We start from the raw sequence: 20,712 nt of genomic DNA on the forward strand, positions 1-20,712 counted from the left end.
CAATATAAGCAGTAACTTTGTTTCAGCCGACCAATTTAAAGCTACATAAACATCCACCCCCACAGTATAAAAACCTTCCAGTCTGGGTTAAAACTATTATTATACATACATTAATCTATTCCAAGGACTATTCTGTAGGCTGAAAAACTAATAACTCAGCAAAGAAATTAGGGCGTTCTTTCACTATTGTACGTCAAAATTAATAAAAAAAAAACTTTTTTTAAATGCCGCATACCACAACACATATTGTTTGGGTTAGGGTTAGTGTTTGGTTGAGGGTGGGTCAAGTTATTATTAATAATAAACATAATATTACTTGACCCACCCTCACCCAAACACTAACCTGCACCCTAACAATATGTGTTGTGGTATGCGGTATTATTTTGTTTTGTTTTTTGCATAACTTTTCACGTACATAAGTGAAAGAGCGCCGAAATTAGTTTATGTTTTTTAAAGTTAAAATAAATGATCTAGCATGTAAAAAACTTATTTAATATGAAGGGCCAAAATGATTTGTCAAAATAACACTTGCTAAAGTCAAATTGATTTAGCAATATTATTTAAAAACCAGAGATTTAAGTTTAACACCATTACAACACTCAAAATGAAATGACCTAAGTATATACTTAAGAATGTTAAAGCACTCTTATCGTAATGTTTGTTTGTTGTCAATTTGTAAAAATACTTCAGTTCAAGTCAAGTCATTTTTAAAAGCATTCACTCAAGTTCAAGTCAAAAAAAGTTTTTTTTAATAAATAACAAGTCAAGTTTTTTAATAAATAATAAGTCAAGTCCCAGTTAAGCCCTAATTAGAACAAAATAATTCCAGGCCAAGTTTGGTCATTAAAATTACATGTTTAACTATAGTTAGTAAACTCGTTCGATTAGATTACGAGCCACAACACAACTAAAAATAACACAAAACAAAAACTTATAGCAAACAAATTGTTTCATATATTATAAAAAATGTATGATGAAAACGTCTAATCTTAACCATGTTTATTTGTCAAAAAGATTTAAGTAAAGTTATTTATTGCACTTTGCAAAAAAACATGTGTGTCGCGTAGTGTGCAAAACCTTGCGACACATTTACCGGATGTCGCGTACTGCGAAATGGTCTTGTTTTGTTTATAACGCAAGGAGGTTTACAACAGTTATTTAAATTAAACGAGCTTTATTCAAAGACCCTTGAAATGCAATAATTTTTAGCAATAGAAGTAAGACTTGGCATTTTTATTGGCACTACGTTAAAAACGACGTAAAAACAACAAAACACATAAAATATAAGAAAAAAATTAAAGAAAAATTAGTATAGCGGTCGAATTGGGTTTTCTTTAAACACTTTTTGGAATTGAACTACTGTTTGGTACGCAAGCATTACAAGCAAGGCGTTTACTATTCCTCGCTAATTGCTAGGTTGTGGAACTTGTGTTTTAGTACAACATTGATTTACAGCGAGGTCATGCTCAGTCGTTAGAAAAACATAGAGCTGCGAAAAACATCGACAAGACATTTTTTAAACTTTTATTAGTAAGAAGGTTAACGAAAAGGTTAAAGGATACTTCTGGTATACAGCCTCCTGTTGTTCAGGTTTGGTTTGTTTATTTAAAAGTCGATTTGTATCACAAACATCTGTAAATCAGTTTAATCAAAATAAAAATAAAACAATTTGGACATATCGAATAGCTATGCATGGAAGAAATAGAAAAACAAAACAAAAATGGATAATAAAACAACATGTATCGAGGCTGGGTCCACTTCAGAAATCAATCATTATTAGGCGAAATTAGAACCGACTTTGGCGAAAATTAAAACACACTCGAGAGAAAACTTTAATAACTATTGACTTAAACTATAACACTTTTTACTCCGCTCAACCACAACATCATAATTTTTACTCCTAACAAAACAGCTTGTGGTTTGCGTTCCCGTAAGGCATATAAGCTATAGGAAGGAACTTTTTTCTCGTCTTTGAAGAGAATTCGAGCCTGGCCCTCCTGGGTTTGCCGAATCGCGCAATGTCCCAAACAGTCAGCAGCAACAGGGCGTCGAGCGGTCGGTGAACGAAAACCATTGCTTGATCCGATCGTACAGCAGCTTCAGCAGGGTCTTGTACTCTTTGCGCATGCCCTTGTGCATGAACACGTAAACGAACGGGTTCACGCAGCTGTTGAACCACGTCACATTGGAGGCGGCCATGTGAACGCGCGGATCGAAGAACTGACTGCAATGGTGTTAAAAATAGGAAACAGTTAGAAGGCTTGCAATGATAGACCTAAACGTTTTTTTCAATTGTAAAATAATCGCTAAGCTCCGATATATTTAGAGATCGACCGATATCGCTTTTTTGGACCGATACCGATACCCGAATTTTTACAATTTTGTCAACCGATACCCGATACCGATTTTTTGTATACCTGGGAAAAAACTGGAATTATATAAAATAAAATCCAACTACCGTTTTATTATTAATACTTTATTAATTATTAAACTATTATTTAGCATATTAACTCGGCGTGATGCTAAAAACCATTTTTTTTTATCAAAAATAGTTAAGTTGTTTGTTGTACCAGTACAGAAAAATATCTATATCAAATTTTTGTACTAAAATATCGGCTGAAACATCGGCCTACATTTACCAATACCGATATATCAGTAGAAACCAAATATATCGGTTTACTGTCTATCTCTTGATATATTAACGTGAAACATAACATAAACATTATAAGATCGTGATCGACTTTAGGAAGAGGTTTTACACATCATTTAACCGACCAGACTTATTTCCACATTATAGCTTTCCAAGATATTCGTATAACAGATCTGGAAATTATTAAGTTACTAGATTTTAATGAGAGATATGAAAAGCAGTACGAGATCATAATCGACTTTAGGAAGAGGTTTTACGCATCATTTAAAAGACCGGACTGTTTTCCACAAGAGCTTAAATAGCATTAGCCTATATTGGTAATTAAACCGTATAGGACTTTTTGTGTGCACACTTACTTGCCAGGTATGAGGTTAATAACAACACTCGGCAAAAACAAAAGTGTGAACACCAGACATATGATGATGCTGATATAAACCAGGTGTTTCTCGTGCACGTGTCGTCTCTGAGTGCACACGGGAATCTTCAATTCCTGCAACAAAACGGCTTGGGATTAGCGAGGTCTTTTATTATAACATAACCAGGGCTACGGAGTAGGTTAAAAATAACCCGAGTCCGACTCCGGTCAAATGTGCGATTTTGTCGAGTCCCGAGTCCGGCCCTGACTCTACGTCCTGTATTCCGCCAATTTACGTAACTAAAATAACACGGATTTTCAGCAATCAACTTAAAGGGGTGTCATATCAATTATTCCCCACCAGGGAGTCGGAGTCGGAGTCGGACTCGGGTTATTTTTAACCGACTCCGCAGCCCTGTTCCTCACAATACATAGTTGAAAAATGTTTCACCAATATGCTAATCCACCTTTACAATTTCCAGTTGGCATCCATACCAGTTTCAAAATTTGGTACTGCGCATGTCGGATTAGGGTAGGGAGCCGTAGTCAAAAATAAACGGCAACGATATATATAGTACACCAAAGCGTTCGGATAGGCTGAAACGGCCCCGCTAGGACCGAAAATCGTGAGTTCGAACCTCACCACAGGTTATAGTTGTTTTTCTAGTTTGGCCTAAGTGGCCTTGCTGGCACTACAATCCTAATCAATTAATGACTGACTTCGGTCTGAAGGCATCTTGTGTACCACTAACACTTTATAGCTTTAGTCGCAGTGTAACATTTTTCGTGGTTGGAATCACTCAATACACTTTCAATATAAAAGTACACAGTTTTAGGGTTCTTTTTCCTGGATGCCATTTCGTGAAAATCCTTAATGCAGTGGTGTCAGGAGGGTGTTTTTAACGCTCAAGGGTGCCGAGAGATATTTCAAATTCGTCAGGATTCCAATTTCCGGTCTTTTAATAAGCTTCTTTTTTTTAAACAATTTTTGTGTACGATAAATGCGCAAAAAATTAAAAAGATTTTTTCAACCTGGTTGCACAGTTAATGTGAGGTTTCAATCTTGTTTACTCAGAGTCCAAAAAGGTTGCGAAACACTGCTTTAATGCCTCTAATCGACCATAAGGAGATAACCTGAGTGAGTTGAGACACGTGCGACTTTTTAGGGTACCATAAAACATAAATGGCAACAATAGAACAAATTATGTGCCGTAAATAAATATAAGCCCTATATTTGCCAATCTAGGCTCCATACGATTCCACGAACTCTTTAGCGGTTGTGGTAAAACTTCTACAATTTCAGCAAGACAGAAGTCGTTCTACAACAGCAAGACAGGAGTCGCACGCATTAGCATGCAAATGCGGTGTAACCTTTTCATCCGTAACAAACACCCACAAATGCACCGATTTTCCCCGCGTCAGTCAAACCCACAACGCCATTTAGGAAAGTATACCCGCCACAGGGTACTCTACTATTTCACTGTAACGACCCGAAATCCAAACAGCCTTACGCTCCTCGAGTTAATTGGTAATTCCAGTAGGCTACCCTGTATGCACATTGCATTCTCTGATGAACGCATTTTGCCAAATCATGTTATTGTTTACTAACGGTTCGGTAGTTTTACAGGTTTTTGTTAATATTGAGGCTCAAAACATTTGTTAGCTGAAGTTAAAGGCAGTTTTGTAGCAAATATGTCAAATGCAAAACAATTTCGAGGAGTAGACCGTTGTGTCTAATGTGTTCGCAATTGGCAGTCCAAAACCTTTGATGCCCAGTTATTATATACAAGTAGGCTATATTAAACCGTGAACATTTTTTTTATTAATTTGGATAACCGCAAAGGCAGTATTTTTATTAATGGGGTCAAATAAACTGCATTACTTTTTATGCAACTAACGCAACATTTATTACGATACAATTATATTATTATTTGTTTCTTATAAAGTAAAGACTGCCAATGCGATCTCTCAACTGAATTGATATACCACACATGTATGTTGCCTTGGCGTATAGTTAATGGAGAAAAAAGAAACATAAACCAATTACAAGTATGTTTGTCATATTGACCACGTGTATTTTTGTATCAGTCAGAGCCGCGATGCCCAAAATAAACGGGACCTTTATAATAAATACTAATTATACAATCAAAATGATTCACATTTTTTGTCATAAATAATAAACTACCAACGCTCAGCAAATCCATTGGAATATTTTGTGATTTACTGTTGTGCGATCTCTACTCTATTTCCGGAAATAAATTGTGCAACCATTTAATGATCAAGATGTTATGAGTGTATATATATAAAGCTTACGTTTTCTGGAATGTCGGTCCTGTTGTCATTCTTGAAGACGGCGTTGGAAATACGACTGATGACACTCATACTCCGTGTTAACCTGTGCAATAATAATGTTTTGAGTTAACCTGTGCAATAATAATGTTAATGAGCGTTTGGTATACAATGTTCGCTGTTGGCGTATAGTCTGTTTATTTCTACTCGTCACCCACTGGGAGAAACACATAAATCGTGTTAGGTATATATTTACCATTCAAACAAAGTTTTTGTATAAAATAAGAAATCCAGATGGATATTACAAATTAAAATAAAAACGTGAAGGAGAAATTAACACAGCAACTCATTTGGGTGATAATAATCCGATAATAAGATTTTTTTACTTTCAACTGACTTCAGGTAAGGCATCTCACTCGCCGTAAGATAATAATAAATGTAATCGCACTGATTTTTATTTATTTTTTTTATGAGTAACAAAAATATGGTAAATATTCTCGATGATTCAGCCAAAGGTGACTGGGCGTAAATCCCACCGCAGGTATCTTTCAATTAATCCACAGCCGCGGGATTGCAAAAGACGCGAAAAGTCTGTCCGGAAACCCATACACAAATTGGCGGCAAAGGCACAACAGAATTGGGAGAAAACAAGAGATACTTGTTGAACATGGCCTCCGGTCCGAAGGGATTTCTCCAAACGGTCCAACAGTCAACAAAGCATATCTTTGACACGAGTTTTGTTCAAAATTTCCACGTGGCTGTCGTTTATCTATCCAAGCAAGTTCTCTATAGCCGGGTGGTAAGTTATGAATCATACGTGCCCTTTCTCCTTACGGAACGATATTACAACACAGGCATCACGGTCGCGTGCCTTCTGTCCTTGATCCCGATAAGCGAGACCGCTAGCAGACAAGTGCGACAAACAACAGCACACCGACTTTTCCAGGCTGTTCATGGTTTGAACCAGCACATTAACTGAACTTAGTGCGCTCTGAGACGACCCAGACTTCGCAAAGGGGGGTGTTATTCGCATGGGGGTGTTACTCGCGCTCTCTGGTACAGACATAAAGCTTCGACTGACAACCAGACAGCCATCGACTGACAACCGGACAGAAGACCGCAAAAGGGGGTGATGGCACAATTTAGAACAGCAAAGCCCAAGGTCGGTGTTAGCACGATTCTATGAACCTCGCAACAACATTTCTCCGCGTGTCTTCACGACTTGCTTGTAACTTTCGGACAACATGTTGCTCGTAGAGGGTTTAATGTTTTGTTTAGGCCCTGTGCGTTCAACTTTTTCAACTAATAAAATAAGTCGTGTTCAAAGGCTACAACCTGGTTGGTGAAGAACATTTTGGTGATTTTCCAATGAATATATTTTTTTTTCGCCGGCAAACTTTTGTCGCGGCCCAAAATACTAATGTCAAGAATATAACTTTTTTTAGAAATATATTGAAATCTTAACAACACTAAAGTCCTAACAATCATAACAAAGATTTATTAAATGTTATTCTAATGGTGGTATCGCAGCAGGAAGAGCCGTAATTAAGGTAGAAACAGTGCTAGGATTCATTCTATAGTTAACGAATGGTTCTCTCATTTACTCAGTTTTGAAGGTCAACTTATTCTGTGTAGGGGTATTAAATAATAAATGATTTAGCTAATAATTCTATTGTCCTCTCAAGATGCAGATTACCATTTTTAAAATGGCCAAAGTCCCTGTCAAGCCATTCGTAAAAACAATTAAGTTCAAGTTACTTCTTTTTGAATAAACAGCAAGTTAAGTCACAGTCATCAGCTTTCCAAGTCAACTTCAAGTCAATTCCTAGTCGCAAAAATACGTCAAACTATTGAAACTGGTGAACTTAACCGAGTATCAGCACTTAAAAAATAACGTCAACGCATCATATGGAAAGTAAATTTTGTTCAAACATTAAGATAAATAACCCAATTTTATAACAAAATGCTGCAAAAACGTGATTTAAAGCAAAGTCATTTGTCCAGAAGGCTTAAGTCACGTCAAGTTATTTGAAACCAGTGACTTAAGTGCACAGTTAAGTCATTGACTCACAAAAGTCATTACAACACTGCAGACTGGTTCGCTCACTTACTCAGTTTTGAAGGTCAACTTATTCTTTGGACGGGTATTAAAAATTAGTTGATTTAGGTTATAATAATTCTATTATCCTCACAGCATGCAGATTACCCACATCGCCTATAACCATAACTGATGGCAAGGGACTAGGATGCATCACTTTGAGGATACCGTCCGATTGAGAATCATGATTTGATATATTAAATTTCTGATCGAACCTCATATGAACGCAATGCTCAAATAACTTGGACATACTAACCACAAATATAAATTGTTCAAAGGCTTAACCGTAAAGTGACTAGGATTATTAGGTTTACTCTGAGGAAGCTGGCAAGGAACCAGTTAAGCGGACTTTTTCACTTTTAGAAACCGGTTGAAATCCCATAACTTGGTAGAAATGTTTCATTTACCCGGGCTTTTTTCGTTCCGTTTCTTGTAGCTGCTTGTCACTTAGGTGCTCGGCGATTTGATCTTTGCACTCGCAATCCACCTGGGGACAGTCCCTGACGTGCAACACAGTGGTGGTGCTGCTGAGCTTCTTTCGCATTCGTTCCTGGACAATTTGGTGAAACATTAAGTGTCAACGATACAAAAATAAGTATGCGTTGCGTGCAATGATTTAAGCCATTTGTTATTTAGCTGGTCCAATTCAGTCAAAAAAATTGGCCAGAGTTTTTACAATATTCGAATGGAGTCTAAAAAATAAGGCTAAAACATTTTCTGATTGATTCGCTCTATGAAGCTTAAGTTTATCACTCCTTAGAAATCGGTCTGATTTCATTATATTTGCAAATTTACTGTAATGGTGAACCACATCAAGTTTTATAGGTTCACAAGACCGCAAAAATATACTGATTTGTTAACAAGACAAAAGTGAAAAAAATGTAACTGTATATGAGAGATAACAAGATAATCGCAAAAAAACATGTTGACGAGTCGCAAATTGCTTACCCCTGGTCAAGTTTGGCTGCATTATGCAACGACATGTTATTAGCAAAAAGGGTGCGTCGATTATTAACATGGCTTCAGATTACTGCATACCGAACTTTGCATAAACCTCTACTTTAGCAGCATTTAAAATCTTGCAGCAAATCGGTTGGTAGCGGCTCCTACAATTCGAGTAAATCCCACCGCAATTCTAAACAAGACTTAGCGCAGTTTAGTAATCCTTCCCATAGCCCGATTAAATCTCTTTTGCGGACAAACAAATGAACGGGCGCTCGAAATAGTCTACTTCAAGCCCGTAAAAGGTACACCGTTAAACTGCATGCTGCATTGATAGTACTTGGAATCGACTTGACAACATTAGATAAGGCATAAATAGACTTTACAAATTATAACCTGATGTAGATTTAAAAAAAATCGACAACACAGAAACAAAGTACACTGAAAGCCATCGCAGACTCACCGAATCTGTGGATCTATGATGCAAGCAGAGCAGACCAGAAAAACAACTAGCCTGCAGTGAGGTTCGAACTCACGATCTCCGGTCAACCCGGGAGCGTCGCTCTACCAACTGAGCTATGCAGGCTCAGAGAGGAGCGAGTCGAGAAATAACCATACGCCAATGCTTGCTCAACCTGTTAGTACAAGCAACCTCATAGAAGGGGATCCACAGTACCATATCATTTATTCAATGAAACATTCACACATATGTGTGTTAATAGCTGAGATCTAGCCCTTCGAAGCTGCTTTTTGACCAACGACTACGGCTTTCGGTGTACTAATTATACGTAAGCCGTAGTCGTTGGTCAACAAGCAGCTTCGAAGGGCTAGATCGCAGTTATTAACACACATATGTGTGAATGTTTCACAGAAACAAATTGAAAGATTTTGGGTTATGTAAAAATTAAAACACATGGTCATTGCTGTATAGCAGGGGTTCCCAACCTGTGGTGCGCGTACCACTAGTGCAGGGATGGCGAACCTTTTCAATGCGCAAACACGACCTTAATGCTTACAAAATGCACAAGTGGGTCATATATTTAATTGATGCTAATTTTATTCGAAAGTCTGCTGCGTCGTTTAAGTGTTATTTTGTCTGGGTTGGTAATTTAAGGTTTTTGGACGATTTTTAAATTTGGGTTCCCACAAATATTTAGAACCTAAATATAATTAACAAATATATACCTTAGTATTTTTTATGGAATTACAGGAGTTCAGCAGAAAGTTTTTCAGCATAGTTTAACCAGGGTTTTCAGAATTTTCAGTCTGCAAACTTTTAATTTCTCTTAAAAGACCGCCACCCTTCGTTTACAGTGATAAACAAAATGCTTTCAGTTGTCTGCTTTTCTGCACGCATTTGTTGAAATACAGCTAATGGTGGCCTACTCGTCACTCCTAAAACACTTTGGCACGACTAACAGACTGGGTAGCCCTGATTTATATAATGCTATCTAACGAAGAATTGTTTTTACTTTTATCTATTCCTGAAAATAATGGATATCATTTCAGTATTTCTAATCTAGAGAGACAAGTGGGTCATTAAATAACTGTGGTGGGTCACTTCGTCACCCGCGGGTCAGTGGTTCGCCATCACTGCACTAGTGGTATACGCGAAGGTTTTTTAGGTGGTGCGCAAATAGCTTCCGTTTTTCTTACAAAACCCTGAATTCACAACTTTATATTTTGTTTGTCTGGTTTTGTTTACATAAACATTTTTTGCCGAAGCCTATTCTTATTGTTACGTAACTATATGTTGCTTCGAAACAATGCGATCTTCAAAATGTGAATAAGGCTAGTTGTTGAATAATAGTTGTAAGCTAAAAATAGATAAAAATATGACTTGAACAAATTAGTTTTCCTCAAGAAGTGGTACGCGTGGCGTGACACAACAGAGCGTCCAAATGGTACGAGATCGTAAAAAGTTTGGGAATCCCTGCGTATAGAAAAGTTGACTTTTGTTAGCCTGAACAATGAACATCCTTACCCTGTACACAAGATAGGCTGGAGGGTGATGAGCGTCCATTCTACAATTGCTTTTATGCACGAAGTAAATCATCACGGCGTAGCTGAAGGTCATCAGAATTATAGGAAGGAATTGAAACAAAAAGCGAAGAACCTGAAAACGAAAGCTCAAATGACTCTATAGTCCAGTGGTTCCAAAACTTTTTAGGTTGCGAAATACTAAAAAAAACTTAAATATTTCGCGGCACAGTTTTAACAGAACAACAACAGAGCAATGTTACAATCGTCCTTGTACACGACAAATTCCTAATGGATAGTGCGTATTTAAGTCTAAAAAGATTGCGTGTAAGCCTATTGGTAATAGTTTTTATCCAAAATTACAACAAGTTTCTGGCACACTTGACAATCTCTCAAGGCACACTAATAGTGCTTTAGTGTCTCTACTAGTGTTTCTTAGTTTTTTTTTTTTTTTTTTTTTACTTGGGGCGCACCTAAAGACGTATGAAAACGTGGCGGCGCACCTTACGAGCGAAGCGAGATGTACACGTTTTTTCAGGTGTACGCTACCGGTATTTCTCTTCACTTGCCTGCCTTTTTATTATATGGGTTTTATAGTTTTATACATATCTTTGAAATAACTTCCAGCTTTCGAGACTAAAAACGTTATTTTGTCCATTAAAGTCTTCCGATTTAAATTAATCCGATTAATTTTGAACTTATTTTGACATGTTTTTTTCCTTTCGCTCGCGGCGCACCTATAGCATCCTTCCATGGCGCACCGGTTGAGAAACGCTGCTCTAAACTAAGGAATATGCGTTGGAGAAGTGTATGCAAGCCATATAGAGTGTGGCGCTACAATGAATTTGCAAAGACAAAGCAAAGAGTTGACTTTGGTTAGTTATACATGGCACTTACTCCGTTTACATGACTTTCATTTATTACAACTACGACCTCCATTTGAAGTTATTTTCAAGCAAAGCATAACCTAACATTAAGGTCTTGTGCCGAGACGAGACGTTTGAGGCTAGGTCAAACAAAACTAATCCACCGTATAAAAGTTCCCACTCACACCCCTAATACATATATACGTATGTTTGGAAGTGGTATGGCTGCAAGAACGTATAATTACATTCCGTAGGACTAAACCATAGGCTTTGTCAGCACGTTTGACGCAGTTGGGATTTGCCGAGCGTGCCAAAGGCCTAACGTTAAACGCAGGCTTTCAGTGAGAAATCTCAGATATTGTCGCTCGAGTTATTGAAGAGATCTCGAACAAGGTATTACAGTTTCTTAAAACTTAGGACGAAATGGTTTTTAATAAAAATTATAAGACCTTTATATTCGATAAAAATCGACATATAGTTGTTTACAAGGTTTCGGCAATACCCAGGGTTACTATCTGCTCAGACCAAAAAATAAGCACGCTACTCCAAAAAAATAAGCACGTTACTAAATACCAGGGGCAGATCCAGGATTTCGGGGTAGAAATCTAGGCTTTCAGGAATAACGTCATAAAATACAATAAAAACTTATAAACACCTATTTGTGTATGCGCAAAACGTAGCTTAATCGTGCGAAGCGCAAAAAAATAGTTAATCACCCTTATTGAATGCAACCTTTGCCAACTTTTTTACGTCAGAGCGCACCTGTACAGTGTACACCTTTTAAACCAGGGGTCGGCAACCTTTTTCTAGTCTCGGGCCAAACCAAACTCAGTAAGTCCTCGACGGGCCTTAATAGATTTCCTTTATCGTAAAAGAAGGAATGCATCAGCGAAAACTAGATTAAGTTGAATAAACTTTAATTTTATAGAGTTTCATGCTACAAATGATTTTCATTTCGATATAGCTACCATTTACATGATGCCTTTGGTCTGAGAAGCCCTCTAAAGAACAAAAATGTATATAAGGGCAAGAAATTTTTTTGCATTTTTCTATTTAACGTATAGGTAAATAGAGGCATGGCCGATTGGTCGTGTCCACTGTTCAGCTTGTGAAACAGGTCGCGGGCCGGATGATTTTCTCTGGCGGAACGGATCCGGCCCCAGGGCCGTAGGTTGCCGACCCCTGTTTTAAACCGTGGCAGCATGAAACGCCTTAAGCTGACCCTGTCTGGTAGTTAAGTTTAGTTCACTTGGCGGAGTTTGGCTTGTAATAAAATTATTTATTGAATGATTTACTGTAATGCTTCTGGCAATTTTTTTTGTGGTAACATTGTGTTTTCCATAGCCTCTAGGCTGAATTCACAATCACAATAACAGCAATGATCGTAGCTCTTTTCCTTTCGACTTCGTTTGACATAAGAAAATTCATTTTCATGTTTATCACAAAAACGTGCTTATGCTGACTCGTTCTCTCAATAACATTTTGTCTGTACTGACACAAAAATGCCTGCCGAAAGTTTACTCGATTGCTAAAGATACCCCACTTATATAGGCTACAATGTAATTTTTAGATTTAGAATAAATAATCACAATCCATTGTTATTGTGTAATTTAATGCATTGTTGTCATAATCTGGGTTAAAGAACTTGGTAAATATAAATAATGAAGTATCTCACTCCTACGTCGCTTTTAAAAGAATTGATAAAGAACGCTTTTAAAAAATAAAATAAGACAAACTAAGCACACAACTTTAAAATAAGCACGTTTCTTAGAAATAGGCACATTTGTGTTTTTTAAGACACTGCACCCAAAAATAAGCACAAATCTTAGAAATAAGCACGGTATGGTAACCCTGGCAATACCTCATACCACCATGAGTGTAAAATTACAAGTAAACACAAAAACCGTATTGCCAAAACGTTGTCAATTTTATCGAATATAATGGCTGTAGTGTTTTATTAAAATTACCAAAAAACGTGTATTGTGTTACAAATGGTTTTGCATATTGTAAAACTCAATCAAAAGACGACAACAGACAAAATGGCAAACAACCAAAGAAGGTCAAAATCGTTTTATGGGTAAATCAACCAAAGGCGCATAACGCTGGACGTATTTGATTCTTAAACTTCTTTTACGGTCCCTTTATAAAGTATTGAGCAGCCAAAGTCCTCATACGATGACGAATCACAAGACATTAGGGCTTCTCAATATTATTTTAAAAATAAAGTCGTAAATTGGTTTGTACCTTTATGCTTTTGTATAGGTTTATGCCAATAATTTAATTATATCGCATTGGGTATAAACGTATGGATAAGTATCTGGGGTTATGCTTTCCAAGTTATGACTTTGGTCAATTAAAATTAAAGTTACGTACGAGTTTTAGGAGATTTTTTACAGTCTCACTTGACACAGTAAATGCCTTAGTGTACGTTTCTCGTTTAAATTCTTTAGAAAGAAATAAAAAAAAATGCCACGAAAACAATTTTTAATGGTGGAGTGCAATCACAAGATACACAACTGTGAAATCAGACGTATGGACACTGGAAAACGGTTTTAAAATGCGAAAATTTTAGGATCGATGGCGCTTCAAACGTATTTTAGTTGATGTATAGTTGATAGGGTTTGGTTGTCAATTTAACGGCTTGCTTACCAGGGCTGCGGTGTCGGCTTTAAAAAAAAAAGAGTCCGACAAGTCCGACCCTGCGGATAAATCATTGGCCGAGACATTATAGCCTGTATTTCACCAATTTTCGTAGCTTAAATAAGGTGGATATTTACCAATTTACTTATAGGGGTGTCATCTAGTTCGTCCACCCACCATATAGTTGGAAACAATTCCACCATATGCTGTTCCACCTTTACAGTTTGTGGCCATATCAGCTTCAAAATTTGGTACTTCGCAAGCGCACGCCAGGTTCGGGACCCGGTATTAATACGGGGTCTCACTCGAGTCCCGAGTCCGACTCCACCAAAACAAACTGAGTCCGACTCCGCAAACCAGTTGCTAACATAGCACAGGGAATTGACGATTTCCAAGTCAGACCAACCTGCATGTATTGTTTCCAAGGCTGATCGAGCGACACGAAGGTGCAGAGAAACTGGTCGGGACGCCAGCCGGTCATCAGCTTCTGGTTGCTGGCCGAGTTGAAGAGGGAAACCACCAGGAACGGTAGCAGCGTGGCCGGCGCGATCAGCCAACAGAGGAACAACCAGACGCGAACCATTCCGCTGGTGAAAAACAGGTTGTACCTGCCGGAAGACAAATCACGTTCGGAGTAATTTAAAGTGGTAGGAATTGTAAACTAACAATTTTAGGTTACCATTTGTCTAAAAGGGAAATGAGAAGTACCCTGGCATATGGTGAAAGTTGATTCAGGACATTTGCCTTAACTTCATGCAAACACAGTATTAGGTATAGAACGACATGGGAATAATATGAAGTCCACTCTAAATGAATTTGCTTGGAAAGAGGAAAACGTTAAAAGTACAAAAACAGCATTAAAACGTTTTGTTTTCGAAACACTATTTCAATGCGTCTTGAAATGGATTAAAAAAAGTTCTCTCAAGTTGGCATAATAAATTCCCATGTCAAATAGATAGGGCTCGAATGGAAAGAGTCTCATTAAAACGGCACGCTAAGTGTTTCTGCTTATTAAGATATCCGCAATATAGCTATTATAAACGTTCGGCCCATCCGGCACCGACAATTGGATTCAAATTTCATCCGTATTTATCTCAGCACCAACCTGTCTGGAAACACGATTCCAAGAAATCGGTTGAGTGTGATGGAAATGAGGCACACCACCGAAGTATAACCGCATGAGAAATAGAAGAAAGCCTGCAGTATGCACGCCTCCTCGCTGAACGGCCTGTAACAATACAAAGCAAAGGGAGGAATTAAAGAAGAGTGTGTGCAGGTTTGACACAGGCCTAATGGGAACATTTTCTTCCAGCTGCTAAGCTTAATAAATGTCACTTTTGAAACGAATGGTGTAAGGGTATAAAGAGGTAGCATGTTGAACAAAATACCCACAAATCGAATAGCACTTAGCTAAATACGAATCATCTTAAAGTGCTTGTGAGAACCATATCCGTTCGTTAAGGTTGACACGCGAAAATACCGGGTAATGAACATTAAGATCGGTCAAGAACAATGGTTTCTAAGGTTTTTCTTTACTTCATCGGTTAACGAAATTGGGAGTTTTATTTACTCACAGAGTAGCCTTTGTTTACATTGTTTACAACCTTATAAAACAGCATAGCAAACAAGCATTGGAAGTCGTGGCATTAAATACAAGTTGTGTAAACCAAACAAAACAAGTGATGTTGGCCTTCGATTACGAACGCTGAATTTTAAATTTTTCGAGGTAATTTGAAAAAATATTTGATTTTGTCGAAACTTACAGTTTATTGTTCGATAAAGATGTTGTTGGTTTATTAAATCAAATATGTCTGTGCTTCTAAATATTTTATATCCAACTTTGTTCAGTTGGGTTCATCTAATGATGTGCAGCAGCTATACGAAATTGATATACTTTATCTAACGTCCCTCGAACATTTCGCTTTAATAAATAAAAAACGGCAATTAACCGGATATACATGTCCATTAGTAGTATTTTTTAAGCTGTCGTTGTCGTACGAATTTTTTTTCAAGACAAAACATCCAATTAGCAATGGTTGCAAAAATGTGCAACTGCAAATGTCAAAGGCCAAGCTTGTTGTTTTAACCGTTTTAAGAACAATAGAAATCCTGAAAACCTGGTTGACAGCCGGACAGCATAATTAGCTGCATTTCGTTTGAGCGAAACGGCGGAACCTTTTAAATCCAGCGTTTGGCAATGGTAATGCTAACTTACCATTGCGCACAGTTACATGCTTGCAACGTTAAGAATGTAAAGCGCTTAACTAGCGTTTCGCCACTTACCAGTTGATTGAACGGTCATTAGGCTGTGCCAGGGCGGTAAAAATCCCGCGAGTTCGAATTACGCTTCAAAGCTTTTGCTGCGATAAGTTGTACTATTCTAACTGGTCATTAACTTATATTACGTAAGTGTCAACAAGGGGCTTAACTGATATTCTCATGTGATAGTCATTTGACTGTTTATGTGCGTTTTTTTATGTTGTAAAGCTTTTGGGAAAATGTCTGTTTGAATAAATCGGTAAAAGTCAAGCTATAATATCGTTATCGGGGTTTTATAAAGAGTTACCTGTCAATTGTGTAAATTCTTCATTAACGTATGTGTATGTACCTAAAGGGGTAAAGGCCCATTGTCATTGTACCACAGCTAAAGATCCATATGTATTGGTTTCGTCAAACAGTTTAGGTTAAACAAAATATGCTAAAAACAAAGCTATCTGAATATGGCTTAAAACAAACAGCAGATAATATTAATTCATATTTGCAATAAAGTATAAGACAAAAATGCTTAAATTCACCTTTTTGCGCTTTACTGGCCATTTTTACAATATTTTTTGTACTTTTGAGTAATCTGATGCTGTTTGCAAGTATTTTGTATTTTTAAGTATACGTTGTAATCATAGGAAACCTCCGCTACTTAAATAAGACACGTGCAACAATATTATATGTTTGCCCCCCAAAAACTAACAAGCTCGGTGTCAAATAAAATTCAGGTCGTAATACTAACACTTGCTGCCAAGAGGCCAGACAAAGTTAACATCTTCACCAGATAATCGTAATCAGTTCGTGGATCTGAATTAAATTTCTGTGACGAGGTGGCAGATACAGGAAGCGATAAATCTTTGCTGGAAGATCATTTTGGTATATGCCATATTTTCGATGAGAGAAGGTTGTAGTGAATGAATGCTAGCGTAAACAGTATGACCTGTACATTTAAAAATTGGCTAAAACATAATGGTGTATTTGGTTTAGATTTACAATTAATAAATGGTAACACCGGACTAATGTATACGATTTTTTTAAACATTTAATAAGGCGTCTGAATTGAGAATTTAACTGTGTGCTAGTAACTAACATTGTATTAGATTCCTTGGTATGTTGCAAAGCAACGCCTTACAATTTATCGATAATAATTAATATATATCACAAAAAAAGGAAAAAAAAATTCTCGTCAAATTCACATGTGTTTTCGTCAATTACTTTAGAAACCGTAGCATTGTGTTTCAAAATATCCATTTTTCCCACGCTACTGCTCGAAATTAAGCTGATGGCCAATTTATTCCACTATAACTTATAATCGAGTTCAGTGTAATGAAAACGCAGCCTTTAGCTTCAAATTTCTACACACAGTTCGCTTACAGCAGCATGCGATTTCGCGCAAACAGGCAATTAAAGCTGAGATTTGCCCAATTGTGTCACTTGTTACAGGTATCACGCCTGTCAAAAATCGTAGCAAATCTGTGTCTCGACCGCACAATGTTAATGATCGGTTACAGTCTCTATCGGTTCAGATTATCTCACAGGTATGTCAAGCTGTAAACCTGTGGTTCAGTATAGTTAGCCATTTTGGTGGTTTTATTTCCGTTTTGCTGATCCATGCACTTGTCCGAAACGCTTGCACATTCTCTTGTTTGAAATAAAAACTTGTCTGGGCAAAACAAAACTATGATATTAACGCTATTTTTAAATAAGTCCGTTAAGTTGTTCTAGTAGCCAATAATTACATTTTGCTTCGGGTGCAACGTTAAAATTACTTCAAGATAATTTAACTAATTACGGTTCTTGTAATCGATTTATCTTGTTCAATTATTTTTTTAAATATTTGTAGTTTGATTTTAATAACAAAATTCAAGTTTTCTGCGAAGAAACAACTGCTAGCCAAGAACGTTTATTACTCAATTGCATTTTGCGTTTTTTATCGTGCCTAGTTTGTAACCACAAACGCTTTATGACGATCGATATATCTAAACAAGCCTAATTCCACAAGCAATTAGAGTCATTATTTACGCTTTATAAATGGAACGAGGCAAGGTGTACTTATAAACGAAGAAGTCACTTGTTTTTCTGTAAACTTGACCTATACGCCCCTACTGTGAAACTATAAGCCGTTCACTACCTGATTTCGAAACTGCGATATTACGTTTTTGTGCAGTTTCGCATCCGAAGATTGCAGTGAACATTCTCGAATTCCACATTTTTCTTCCACCACCCACGACATAACGACCTTATCGAATGCAAATTCGGCGCGCGTAAAAGCCACATCGAACCCACTTATGTCAATTACGTTGGTCCTCAACATGTCTTATGCCATCCAAGAAAACTTATAATATTAGGGCTAGGCTATACCTCTAATGGTAGATTCATTTTGCTCGCACACGCTTTGCGCCATAGCACAGCACAAGTCAAAGGTATAATGAATGTCAATCGCATATAGAAGTGGGTAGCATTTTTTAAACGTTTCGAATAAATATTTAACCATTTTCAACATAGTATTGATATATTAATTTCCCGTATAACGAAAAGCTTCAGCCATTAAGCTCTAAAGTCAAATGAGCTGGAAAATAGCAAGTTACAAAACTCCCCACGACTAAATAGCATGCGTGAACCTTTTACATGGTTTAAGCCACCCTTAATAAATTCAACTTTTTACCATCACTGTATGTACAATGGCACAAAAACATATTTTTAATATAAAAATGGCCCCGAAAATTAGTGAGATGAAATACGCGCTTTGAGTTTCATAGTCTCCTACTGAGGGTGAAGTCTATATGCGGGACATTGCCGGTCCAAAGGGCTCAAACCCACACTTCAACTTACCAGCGCGTGAGAGTTGACTTATAAAGAACCATGGCTTTTTATTGGTCTCAGTTTTACTAAACTTTTAACATAATCACCAACTTATCCAGGGTGATAAACCTATGCGTGTCGTTGCCAGCCCAAGGCTTATACCCAAACTTCCACTTACCAGCGCATAAGAGTTGACTTATAAAGAACCTTGGCTGTTTTCTAGTCATAGTTTTACCAATGTTTTGTCACCATCCCCCAACTTATTCAGGGTGATAAATCTATGCGGGGCATTGCCAGCTCCAAGGCTTATACCCAAATTTCAACTTACCAGCGCATAAGAGCGTAGCCGGTAACGTTGAAAGGCAGCATAACGAAAGCGGTTAGAAGGTCGATGATGCTCAGGTTGACGATGAACATGTTGAAGCTGTTCCTGCGCAGATAGTTATTGCGCAGCACTGAGGCGATTGTCAGCAGGTTGCCAATGGTACCGGTGACGATGGCAAAGATTCCGATGCCGATGCCAAGAAACCTGCAAATTGCCAAGTTTTCTGTTTAGAAACTTGAAACATCTTGGGGTTGCAACCCTTTTGTATCTCGGGGTGTGTTCGTTGTACACCGTTAAGGTTTCGTTTTGGCAACTGGAAGTTGCCAAGCATCATGAGTCATAATTGTTTTGTTATATTACAACGCCTTGACTTATTATACGTTTAAGAGTAAGTGTGTCTGTGCTTACAAAGCAATTTAAAATAAACATTTAATTTTTTATTCACTTGCACCACATTTTGCCAAAATAAAATTGACAAAAAATAAATTTAAAAAACACATGTTTTCAAATCTGACAAAATGGACGTTTTGAAGGCACTGCTGTCAGGACCATAAATGCTTACGACTTAGGTGTTTTGTTTAATGCGGTTTTTATTATCCTCATTGTAAGCTAACAAAGACAGACTTAACATACGAAAAATATAAGGACTTAATAATATTAATTGGGCAAAATCATGGGCTTTTAATGACGTAATGTGCGATATGCACTGATTGTTCGACAATGAAATATTGTTTCGCGAAAATTGAAGAGTCGCGTACTGCTATCATACAATCCAAATACCACATTAGAAATATGTCTGGCTTTTCAAGCTTGCGCGTGTGTTATGTCGAATTTTTAAAGGCTAGAATTTAAAACAGATGATAAGTCATAAAGATATATGTTTCCTTTATACGAAAAAATGGGCGTCTAATAACAGCTTCACAAACTCATAAAAATCTTATATATAAATATATGTATTAAACGTTTTTTTCCGTTACCAGCCGACTATTTATATAAACATTTTGTATTTTTTGTTTCCTCTTTACGGCTACACAAAACTTAATAACAAATAAGCTGAATCTATAAACGACTTACCTGAATGATTCCACTTCAGGCGATACTCCATAAGTAGATATATTAGCATTGGTTTGCATGCTTTAACGACTTACATAAGTACTCTTTCCTAAACACAGCAATGTCGCTTCGTAATACGTACCCTAAAAAGAAGTATACAGTAGTAGGAAAATTTTCTGCACAACGAAATATTTAACTCACTGTACTTGTTTTCTCTCAGGCGCTAAATGATAACCTGTGCACCTGCGTATTATCCCAAGTGTTATACCAAAGGTGTCACGAGGTTTGCGAGAAAAAGCAATTTTCCAAAGCCGTGCTTAACTTTGCACAGAAAACGCAAGGCACGTCCGGTCCGCGCTAGCACAAAGCGATTTTCTGTTCAGACGCTCGAAGCTCTTGTTCTCTGATCGCTGTTTAAGCAACAATTACATTGTAAACCACTTAACCACT

At 37.2% G+C, this 20,712-nt stretch overlaps 1 protein-coding gene and 1 non-coding gene across 2 annotated transcripts; both read right to left on the reverse strand.

The window, feature by feature from the left end:
* Positions 1-1,349: 1,349 nt before the first annotated feature.
* Positions 1,350-20,407, reverse strand: LOC146133533 (G-protein coupled receptor 84-like). Its single transcript, XM_083397368.1, has 9 exons — positions 20,284-20,407; positions 19,213-19,413; positions 14,926-15,048; positions 14,227-14,428; positions 10,319-10,450; positions 7,800-7,942; positions 5,319-5,400; positions 3,007-3,140; positions 1,350-2,224 (listed from the first exon to the last, which is right to left on the reverse strand). The coding sequence occupies exons 1-9, from the start codon at positions 20,340-20,342 to the stop codon at positions 2,032-2,034; spliced, it is 1,269 nt and encodes a 422-aa protein (XP_083253494.1). The 5' UTR covers positions 20,343-20,407; the 3' UTR covers positions 1,350-2,031.
* On the reverse strand, positions 8,846-8,920 carry Trnap-cgg (transfer RNA proline (anticodon CGG)). The gene has a single exon. It is a non-coding gene; the product is annotated as a tRNA-Pro (tRNA).
* Positions 20,408-20,712: the final 305 nt, after the last annotated feature.

This window comes from Ascidiella aspersa, chromosome 9 (assembly GCF_963924565.1).
Source record: "Ascidiella aspersa chromosome 9, kaAscAspe10.2, whole genome shotgun sequence".
Lineage (NCBI taxonomy): Eukaryota > Metazoa > Chordata > Ascidiacea > Phlebobranchia > Ascidiidae > Ascidiella > Ascidiella aspersa.

Excerpts from the sequence above, each read along its gene's own strand:
- LOC146133533 (XM_083397368.1), bottom strand. The coding sequence starts at position 20,342 with ATGCAAACCAATGCTAATATATCTACTTATGGAGTATCGCCTGAAGTG. Across the intron at positions 14,429-14,925 it reads GGAATCGTGTTTCCAGACAG|GTACAACCTGTTTTTCACCA; the intron begins GTTGGTGCTGAG and ends GTCTTCCGGCAG. Across the intron at positions 3,141-5,318 it reads GGACCGACATTCCAGAAAAC|GAATTGAAGATTCCCGTGTG; the intron begins GTAAGCTTTATA and ends GTTTTGTTGCAG.